Source organism: Anabrus simplex, chromosome 8 (genome assembly GCF_040414725.1).
Source record: "Anabrus simplex isolate iqAnaSimp1 chromosome 8, ASM4041472v1, whole genome shotgun sequence".
NCBI lineage: Eukaryota > Metazoa > Arthropoda > Insecta > Orthoptera > Tettigoniidae > Anabrus > Anabrus simplex.
The window spans coordinates 93,872,781-93,884,514 of record NC_090272.1 but is presented as its reverse complement, the minus strand read 5'-3'; the positions used below and the strand labels follow the sequence as shown (position 1 = coordinate 93,884,514).

The 11,734-nt window shown below is 39.1% G+C and overlaps 1 protein-coding gene across 1 annotated transcript in view; it reads right to left on the bottom strand.

Annotated features, from left to right (window-relative positions):
• Positions 1 to 1,563: 1,563 nt before the first annotated feature.
• The window catches only part of Awh (Arrowhead), a 111,288-nt gene continuing 101,117 nt past the window's right edge, over positions 1,564 to 11,734 (bottom strand). The window contains exons 6-7 of the mRNA XM_068229053.1: positions 8,633 to 8,791; positions 1,564 to 1,631 (exon numbers count right to left, since the gene is read on the bottom strand). Coding sequence (XP_068085154.1) covers positions 1,564 to 1,631; positions 8,633 to 8,791 — 227 coding nt within the window. The remainder of the gene's footprint in view (positions 1,632 to 8,632; positions 8,792 to 11,734) is intronic.

Here is an 11,734-nt window from a genome sequence, read left to right as displayed (position 1 = left end):
TCGAGTCTCTGTTATGGCCCTAACAATACGAAGGCTACTGAGGTATGGATGGCGCTGAATAATGACATTTGGGGCACGAATAGTGCGTCTAGATGTTATGAAAGGTGCTTCTCATAAGGTCATAAGGTTCTGCAATAGCACTTTCTTTGCCAAGTTAAGGAAAACAATGGAAAACACCCTCATTTATGTCTTGTACGCCTCATCATAACACTGCCATTGGCTTTTACGGTTTCCCTATTACCGTTTGGTGATGTTTTTTTCTTTTAGGATCCAACCAGCCTCCGGGTTGAAGACTTAAGATCTATACATATCAGGTTTTCTACATCGCGACACCTTGACTTCCGATATGTCTCTTTACGTCATTAATATCTCGAAAATGTCCAGCTGCATGGCTAAATGGTTAGCATGCTAGCGTTTGGTACAAGGGATCATGGCTTAGATTCCCGACCGGGTCGGGGATTTTAAATTTAGTTTGTTAATTTTATCTGGCTCGGGGCTGGGTGTAGTGATGTAATTAACATTAGACATCATCTTAGGTAGGGTGTCATTCTCACAGACATTCACGTTGCCTATAGGCCGTCTAGCTCAAAAAGACCTGCACCAGGCCTCTCCAGAGGCCATACACCATTATTATTATTATTATTATTATTATTATTATTATTATTATTATTATTATTATTATTATTATTATTATTACTTTAAAAATTTCCCGCAGTACTTTCTCTCGGGATTTAATGTTAAAAATTAATTTGTATTTTCAAGAAACTCTATAAATTTCACAAAACATAGGCCTACAAGTCGTAGCTTTAGAAAAAAATCTCGCTGGCTAAAAAGTGCTTAGATTTGAGTAGTTCAGCTGTTTTGCTTCTGTATTCAAATTTTGAGCCCCTGCCTTGCTCGGTCCCCTCTTGAGAGTTTTGTGAATGTTCGATCTCTTCATTAATCGTTGGGTAGGGAGGGTGTGTAATCAGTTTAATTAGTGTAATCCTGCATTTGAATATATTTAAGCTCCTTTTACAATCAGTGGTGCTGTTTGCAGCTCAACTTTCTTTATAGCAACAGAGTTCCAGGTCGTTATTGATACTACCTTTCTTCTGACTTTTGGTGTAGAGTTTTAACTTTCTATGGTTCTTGGATGCTTCACTAATTCATATCTATTTTTATATTTACACTTCCATTACCATTAATTTCTATAGATTAATCCGAATAATTGCTCAATTTATCGCAGTTCAGTCCAGCTAAACTTTATAATTAAATTGTAATCATTCATCATAACACTGCCTTAGCTTTTAGCGCGGTCCTACTGCGAGGAATGGAGTCTTACAACCAAGAAATAAGGAATGTTCAGTAGACATTGTTCTTGAGTGTTTGACTGTGAAACATTAGTAATAATAACGAAGTGTACCTTCCATTTGGTAGTGTGTTAGATAGTTCACGGTATGGCACACTTGGTTCTTACGTTCGCCTATTGGATCGTTTGTGTTCCACAGCGCATGTAAGCGTTTCTCACTGTCACAACTTACACTAACCATCTTCCAGCTGGCCGTGGAACGTCGCTTCGTCTCATACTTCCCCTCGCATGCATGTCACCATCGAGTCTTGGGACAGTTCATCCACGGACGAGTCCTGAACTGAAAACAAACAAATACATTACAAACTAGTTGCAAATAGCGTGATGCTGTCATTTACGAGCATCAAGGCGTGAAACCTTCATGTTTCAAGGTCAATTTTGTAGGTTTATATATAAGAAACTAATTGTTCCAATACTACTAAACTATGCTCGGTTTCAAACATCAGTTGTGGCAAACACCATGCATAATATCAAACCTATCTCCCATAATTCATCAACAGGAATACAAAAAGCAACAAATCACATTTCAAAATTAAAATTTGCGCCCCAACTTTAGGAACATTTTTCACGGAAAATCTTTGTCGGGACGCAAAAATGTCCCGTGTTTTGTTAGGCACGTGAAAATGTATTGATTGTTTCAATTTCGTTCACTGCGACTTTAAAACAATTTATTATTATTATTATTATTATTATTATTATTATTATTATTATTATTATTATTATTGGCCGTATATTTATACAATGCGATAAACCGAGCGAATTGGGTCACGTAACTGTCAGCTTGCATTCGGGAGACCGCGTTCGAACCCCATTGTCGGCAGCTTTGAAGATGATTTTCCGTGGTTTCTTCATTTTCACTCCAGACAAATGTTGCGGATTTACTTTAAGGCAGGCCACAATGGCTTCCTTTCCATTCCTAGCCCTTTCTTGTCCCTTCGTCGCTATAAGACCTGTCTGTGCCGGTGCAACATAAAGCAAATTTTAAAAAAGCGGTAATATGAGAGGAAATGTCGAGTTCACACAATTATATTCGTTTGCGTTTTTAGGAAATATACTCTCTCGATGTAAATCCACAATTACGTGAACTGGAATGAACTCATTAAGCATTACATGGTTTATTTTGGCTGTTTCTCATTTGTTTATGAAAATGGGAAACCGTGGAAAACCATCTTCAGGGCTGCTGACAGTGGGATTCGAAGCCACTATCTCCCGAATGCAAGGTGACAGATATATGTTCTGAATCACGGATCCACTCGCTCGGTTGATTGTATAGATAACTGCACTAAATATATAGGTTGTATTTCATATGGCAAAATGGTACATAATAATTTAATTACTATTTCCAAAGTGTGCCAGGAACATAATTAGCTTAAGTATAAATAAATAAATAAATAAATAAATAAATAAATAAATAAATAAATAAATAAATAAATAAATAAATAAATAAATAAATTAATTAATTAATTAAATAAGCCCGCTCCTGGTAACTTGTTTTGCCTAAATCCCAACAGTGGGTTTCCAAGAGAACCTTTGTATAGGCTATATTCTACCGATTCTTTCGAGTTTTGGCTCTGGGATCAAGAACTAAACAAGAAAGAAAAACTGTGCTGTGAGACTTGAGTCGCTACAATCAAAAACAAATGGAATACTTCAGAAAGAAAAGGTATCCATCCGGGAGCCGTGTGTTAGCTGTGCTGTAGAAGCATTGGGTTGAACTGACAGTGTGATAATTGGGAGCTGGCTTAAGTTCAAATCGACCTAGCGATCTGTTTTTACCCCTTTTTAATTACATTATACTGATTTATTTTTGCTAGGAGAGATGTAAACATAACCATACACTGATTACATATCACGAGCATTTAGAAACCCCCATGGAAGTTTTACCAAAAGAAAATAAATAGAAACCGATAATAAATTAAATCAACATTCAGAGGCATAATTGTAGAAACAACAGATCTGTTTAATCTATTTTCTAACAAGCCTCGAAAGTGGGATTTCATACTGTTAATAATAAGAGTTGGTGTCTGACATTTCTTAGAGGAAGGTCCGTTTACTGCCTGCCGAGGCGGGACAAAGGGAGTGGCTGTGTGGTTGCCATGGAGATAAAACTTCAGGGCAGCTCGTCTTTCTGGGAGTTGCCAAACCTCTCACTGTCACTGATAAGAACCTGATTGTTTGTATAAGAGTGATCGCAAATGGGACGACACCGCCTGGCCAGGTAGTCTACAACAGATCACAGCGGTCAGAATGAAGGAGGGAACAAGTGAGCCGGAAGCGAGGGGTAAGAGCACGTAGAAAGGAATGCTGGAATGTGGCAACATCGTGAAATGGCACGTGCAGTGCTCCTCCCTCCAATCTTACCTGTCAGACGCCAACTTTATTTAAGTCTAGTATAGATTGTAAACTGAACGCGCCATTCGCTGTAAAACTGTTGTCCTCGATCGTATTGTTCTTGTTCTGTATTTTAATGAAAGATTTTGTAGTTTGCTGCAGTCTGAATATCAACATAAAGCACTTGTATCAGTGTCCTTATGTCATGTATTGTTGTTTTATTTGACATAATGGCGTTAGACCTCGGAAGGCCAAATAAGTCACGTATGTAAGCACCACACACGCATAGGCACCTTCATTGTGTTCTGTCATTATTTTGTAACAATAACCCCCCTCCTCCGATTCTGGCTGCGCTACTGGCTACAGGACCACTCCTGTGAGAGGTGGCTGGCATCATACGTAGCGTTGGGTTCACGGTGTACGCGGATCTGCCCCGCATCTCTGCAGGAAAATGTGTCTTCGTCACTGAACACTACATCTTCTATCACGTAATTCAACATTCTTGTAGCAACGCGAGGTGATCAACTATTTGGTCCTTTGTCAAATAGCCCTCCCTACCGGTGAGGTAATTTCGGAGTTCCGCATCATTATTCAAAACATGACGACCACTACTCTCCAGCGGCAGCCCGGTGTCTGTTAGCGGCTTATAGGATTTACTGCGTCTACTGTAGCCGGAGTTGCCAAATCGCCTACTGCACTCGAAATAAAGAAAGGGTAAAGACCTCTCTACACCAAACAAGGATCACTTAGAACTCGTTAACTCAGCAGGGTGTAGAGTGTGTTTGACTGCTGGCTTCAAGCTCACTTTCAGCAACTGAGGCTATCATGTTTTGTCCTCAAATAGGCATATAACTCTGTTTTACCTCCAATTTGCACCGCACCAGGAAAGGAAGAGTGCTACCAAGAGACCTTATCTTGCTCTCTAGTAGAAATGCCTTGTGGCTTCTTGAGCGTTTTCTCCATAAAGATGAACGATGGACACTCATAGGCGACCTGCATGTCCGAGTGTGAGGGGATGATGAGGTAGGGAGAGGAGAGGTTCCGTGTCGGCGCATAGTCTACTCCCACTGAATTACACCAAAGGGTCTGCTCAAGGCTATAAAACGCCCTCACCCGACGGAGAATCACTATCACCAGTGTCATACGCGCTCACTCAATAGGACCAACTGTGGAGAGGTTTCGAATTTAATCCAGGTTTTTAGCATATAATTTACTGATTAGAATCGAATCGGCTAACAACAGAGTTAGAGACTTTTTTTTTTTTTGCTAGGGGCTTTACGTCGCACCGACACAGACAAGTCGTATGGCGACGATGGGATAGGAAAGGCCTAGGAGTTGGAAGGAATAGGCCGTGGCCTTAATTAAGGTACAGCCCCAGCATTTGCCTGGTGTGAAAATGGGAAACCACGGAAAACCATCTTCAGGGCAGCCGATAGTGGGATTCGAACCTACTATCTCCCGGATGCAAGCTCAGAGCCGCACGCCTCTACGCGCACGGCCAACTCGCCCGGTGAGTTAGACTTGACGCATTATTATTATTATTATTATTATTATTATTATTATTATTATTATTATTATTATTATTATTAGTCGACCTCCTTGGCAGAATGGTAAGCGTTCAGTTCAGATGGCCCCGGTTCGATTCCCGATGGACCTGGGATTTTAACTGCGTATGGTTAATTCTTCTGACGAGGGGATTATTATCTACTGTAGAAGCAGGTACAACCAGGGCTGTTTAAAATAAGTTTCTTAGCCTCGCCCACAAATGTCAGCTATTTACTCCCGCCCCAAACTTGTTCCTCTCCTCCACCGACATCGTGAAGATCCTGTACGGCTTGATCGCTCCACCAGAGCCTCAGTCCACCCACGTGGCTGGCTATCCAATCACGGCTTTTAGTCGGCCATCATTTCGTAGAATATGCCCAAATCATCTCAGACGTCTGCTCCGGATTTTGACAACTACATCAGAGTCATTGCAGATCGTTCATATGTTCTAATTCCTGCGTAGTTTCCTGGCAAGTATTTTATTTTATAGGTGTTAAGATCTTGAGTATTTTTTCAAGACGTCATCAGCTGTTCTTAGTTAAGACTCAATTTTCAGAGCCATAAAGTAGCACTGGTAGGGTAATTGTTTGCTTTTGTATATCTTGAATTTTGCGTTTCTGGACAATAATTTTGAAGTTAATAAGAAAAGTAACATCTGCTGGCATTCGTATTCTTATCCTGATGTTACGAATAGAACCCATCTCTTTTTCGATCTAATTTAATTCAGGATCACCCAATTACTACACATACAAGTATGTTCAACCATGAATGACCTACTCGCTAGTTGCTGTCTGTTTACAAGTCTCTCACAGCAGGACTCCAGCTGGGCAGTCTTTACCTGGTACAGGCTATAATCCTTCACCTTTCACTTTCACTCGCACGTTCAGTCCCTTCACACACAACAGCTGCACGCAGACAGGTTTCAAGGAACACAGTGCTGCTGACCACCATAACACACAACGACTGTTCCTTGGCTCGACTCCAGAGAAAGTCTACCACTCACATGGCCAATTCACGTGGTCGCTCCACATAGTGAACTACTAAAAACAGGGTTCACATAACAGCAACAACTGAACAGTGCTAAACAGCACTACGATACTCTCCACAACAACGACAATAAACACTGCTCCAACTGTATTCACGTCAACTGTTCCACACCACAGGCACTGACTCCACGTCGGTACACAGTCAGTACACGACGATACCCTTTGGCTCCTGAGAGACACTGACGACATCCAGCACTACTGCCGTCTCTCTCCAATTACTCCAACTCCTGTTCGCGGCTAGTGTCCTTTTTATGTTCTGATGATAGAGTACTAAAATCTTCGGGGCTCAGCCAAAGACGGAACATTGTCGTCTCATGTTCGAGAAGGCGCATGGGGAAACCAGACGAGAACACAACAGGAGAGAACGTGGCATGTCCTCGAGCCGGCTGGGAGGACCCCGCCCTGGCTTAGTCATCCTTTTGAGGAAATACCGAAGAGGCTACGACAGGGCTGGCACGTAATAATAATAATAATAATAATAATAATAATAATAATAATAATAATAATAATAATAATAATAATAATAATAATAATAATAATAATCGTACCGAGAGGTACACCTCTACGCCGCACATTTCAATCTTGCGCCTAAAAAAACTCCTCTACAGGAGAAACACTGAACTTGAAGCTAGACCTATTTAAACCTTTACTCAGAAGATGTCACAACTGTAACTTTGTTATTGTGAAGTTTCCAGTACTGTGTGAGTTTAAACTTGATTTTGTTTCCGTTCATCAAGAAGTTTGGACATTCTCTCATAGATGTCACTGCTAGAAAACTATAATCATGCACCCTGGTGCGAAGTGAAAGAACTTTGTTTTGAGAAGTTTTGTATTCATAAGTTATTTTTATTAATTGATGTTCATTTATTTTTGGGCTGGCAATATTTATCTTTTCTTTCCGTCAGCTTTGAACTCAGCCAATCCCTAATTTTTGTAATTAATTTCCAACCAATCCTGGATTTCTTCTTCGACTTTGAGTGGAAATTTTGAATCGTCCAATAAAATTAAGAGGGTGTGGCTTGATTATTCATGAAAGGTCTCGAACTTCCCCCGAGAGTTTATAAACTGCGGATTTTCGCGTCTCTTGGCCATTTGATCAACATCTAACTAAGTGTGTGTGTCAAGCAGGAGGCGGGAGGTGCCTCTTTCATCAAGCAGCAGTACTCCGACAAGGTATGGCCACTTAACATCTTCACTTTTTGCTAGCTCCGCAGTTTAACCCGAGGGATAGGTCCGAAATCTTAACTATGTAACCAATTACTCTAAAATGTAAGTTCTGCTGGCTAATGTAAAAAATTTCATAAAATCTCTAACTGTAATTCGGGGATAGAGAGTGATTTACCCTCTCGAGCTCCTCTTCATATTGGTTTGAGTGATTACGTTTTGTAACTGGTTTTCTTCCTTTCCGTAATGTCTTAAATTATTCTTATACGAGTCACCTCCATAGTTTGGGAATAGCCCCTGTGTCATCGGCCTAGTGCCCCTTAGGTTTTAAGTGTTCATATCGAGGAGCGCAAGTGTTTGCCTCCTTTCATTTTGTGTTCGGGTCATTTAGTTAACTGTTATTGCTTTTACACGAAGGCCCTATAGGTTGGGTATGATATACCCCTGTTTCAATTTGTAAGTTGGGCCATGGAAGGCCAAAAGTTGTAATATATTTTTGGTGTCGCCTTGTATAGGCATGGAAAACTGAGAGCACGTCAGCCCTTTTCTTGTGTTGTAAGAGTGCGTCTGTGAGGCTTGATATTATGAGTGCGGAGCTAGAGCTCCATTGCAGTGAGGGATTTCTGCCCTTCTCTAAATTTATATCTTTGTAAATTTTGAGCTGTGTGCTCACGAGTTGTGAAGCGAGGGGCTGGAAGCCCGGATTACTAAAACAGTCACTAAATTTTGGATGTTCTTGCCTTGTATAAACTTTGTCATGGTACCTGAAATGTCATTGTTATTTCACTAAGTGAAAAGTTGTTAAAATTTTGTTGTTGAGTTTTGAAATTCCAAAGAAATATAACCTTTGTTAAAGTTTTAAATCCATTCATGAATTTGTGGTTGGACCCATTCACCCCGGCACCTTCTTTCACCTCTGCTGGTCCACGGGTAGCCCCGTAATAATAATAATAGTAATAATAATAATAATAATAATAATAATAATAATAATAATAATAATAATAATAATAATAATAATAATAATAATAATAATAATACAGTATAATAATTCCCACTAGGAAGGCACCCACAACTTAACAGTGTTCTCTCACATTCCTATCAAAAATGTTGAGAATTTTTTTTAACCATAAACCAATCATATTTCTATTCCAAAATTTGTAGTTGGATAAAACTAGACAAAAAAAGTATGGCTTACTGAAGTAATCGTTCAACTGTAGTGACTGACCATGCGGAACGAAGACTGTCGTCTTGGAGGGCTGCTGCGACTGGAACGAGTACGTCAGATGAAGATTTATGTGACGACCAAACGAAGAAGTATCCGAATCTCGGGGTAGCGGCGCCGGGGCGTGGTGCACTGGAACACAGACATTATGTGGGTTATTTTGCTTCTTACACTGGAATCAGTGACACCACCTGTTCTCTGCTTTTTAGCAGGGCACTTTAAACAAACAGAGGGGCCACTGGGTAGGTTCAGAAAACATAGCATAGACTTATACTGTGCACAGTTCAATACACAACCTCAGTAAATTTATAAGTTAATCAATATCAGGAAAGTACAGACAGAGTGAAACCAAATTCCTTCGACTACAGGCGCGGTTCTGCCCTTAGGTCACACGGTCACGTGCCCTACCATTCCTGAAGGATTTAAAAGAATACTTATTTATGACTTTACTTTTCTTCAAAAGATGCTATGTATGGGTTTTATCACTGCCTTCGTGAGGTACAGGTCGTACTGTAGCTCGGATAACGTCACAGTTTCCTCCGTCCGACCCGCGCAATTCAAGCACATGATACGGCTCTGCCTTGTACTTAAGAAATATTCTCAAATGCATTAATAGAACAGGTGAGATCATTAACACCTGTAATAGTTTGATATCTCATAAGTTAGATCTATGTCATTTTAGGAGAGGTGGACTTAAATGTGATCAAAGTGGTCAAATCATAACGATGTATTACTCGTCGATGTATCCAACAAATCATAATTACTATACATTAATAAAAATATGGAGACAACGAACGTACACAAGTAAAAATATTAATATACAAGGCTGTGCCAGCATATTTATAGGAGGGGCCGATGACCTTCGATGTTAGGCCCCTTTAAACAACAAGCAAGCATCATCATTTCTAGGAGGACCATAAATACAATACGGCTTTCGTGGGTTTCTTTTCTTGGAACTTCTGGTACTATCCTTCAAGGAATTGAATTAAATTACTTGTAATAGACCCTACCTAAATATTGCTTGCTAGCAATAGTGATTTTAAATTGTTTAAAGTGTATGTATAACAATGCCAAAATCATTTAATAGAAGGTTTCATAAACTGCAGTTAGTTCTACATTTTGGAATGGATTCCGCCTTTATTGCACGCTCTGAGTATTACCTAGCCCAAGAAATAACACAAATGCAGGCTCACTTGGTTATTGATCATATATGTCACTTTTAGGATTGTGCTTTATCAACAATAAAACGCACTGCCATAATCTACATAACAAGAAGAAAATCAAAATCAGAACTCACCCGCAGCTCGGGGGGAAAATGAGCGAAACATACTTCTGTATTCTTCGTAATAGTTACATTTTCGGTTAGGATTTTCGTCTTCAATAAGTGTCTTCTGCCCTCATTCGAATAAATGAGAATATTAGTGAAAATAACATACCTAACCTAAATTATGAGGTCTCATTATGCGTAGTGTGTGTAGAGTCACTTGTATTCGTCGTGATGCGGACAACTTTTTGGCATGGTGGCTTTTTATTTAAATTATTAACATTATATTTCCACAAAAATGTTCTATACGATAACGATTCAATGAATAAATTCCACGAAAAGCATTACGTTACTTGAATACATAACTCGCCACATTAAAGTAACATACCTAATCTAAATTATAAGGTCTCATTATCTCAGTAAGAGCTGTTTATGTAAATCCCTAAGTGATAATTTGAGAGAACAAGCATGCAATATACTTATAAATAAATAACATTCATTTAGACCGCCCTAATCGATCAGCTGATGGGCCTGGCGCGCTTCCTACAGTACGGCCTGTACATCACAAAGGCAGTGGTTTTATGCGTCACGTTCCTTTCACGCATATAGGAAGAAACTTGGCAACATAGCAATGTTCACACTCTAGTTGCGGGATTTCTCTGTCATTAGCCAGCACCACAACTTCACTTACTGGCAAGAGGAGGAAGGAGAGGTGGGGTTATATTGAAATCCACTGACTGAAGTCCACCGCCGTCTCAATCCTAGATTTAGAGACTGGACACTTCTGCGCTGGAATAGATCTTCCGCATAGTTGATATTATGTACACTAGATAGTGACAGGAACAGTTTTATTAACTTTCGTTAGAGCAGTCTCGTACGTCGAACGGAATTTTAACCTTTTTTCTTAAAAGTTTCAACCATCTTTCTCCAGTAAAAAGAGTTTTCTCTTGATATAAATTGTATTAAACTAGAAACGCAGATAATGAGGAAAAATACAAACCGAAAAGAGAAAGGTTTGTGCAGAATTTGATTTCACTGTTTTAGAGTGAACCAAACCAGCGTTGCCAGTGTAACATTTTTCTTTTACTACACCTTGTGAATTCGAGATGTTTATAACAGGGGGAATTTAAAAACAGTCATATTCATGTAGGGATTTAGTGGTTATATCAACAGCACAAGGGAGCTGTACTGAAAGACCAAACACTAGACCTTATTTTGCCTATCATCAAACAAGTCTTAAAAATATTTTCACCACACTGATAAAAGTTTAGTTTAGTTTAGTGTCATCATCGTTAAGATTTAAATACGCCCACTTAAATTAAGACTCTTGCAATATTTGTATGTTAGAAATAGTTTTAGGTCATATTAGACATAAAATAACATGGTGTTAGAGTTAAGATTCATTCCTTAATATACACTAATTGTTAATAATACCTATGTTAAAAGTCATTGGTATAACTTTGTTATAAAAGAGGGAAGGGGGTGCTTTCGAGAGAAAATAATAAATATATATTCAACATAATAATTTAGTCTTTCTTCTAAATATTTTATACTCATATATATAAATAGTGAGGTATTGTGTCAACAGATTTTTCAAGATTTGATGAAAACTGATTCCGAACTTGGAGTTGAAATAACTATGCCACGTGCCAATAAATTTCAGAAGAATCGATAGAACATTTCTACTAGAGACCCACAGGTCTATTATACTATTCCTGGAAGACCTCATCTGGGCTTTGGAAGAACGATTTTTTACACCATTGAGATGCATCATTCCTCGTTTTTATGATGTTTCCTTTGAAATTGTCGGA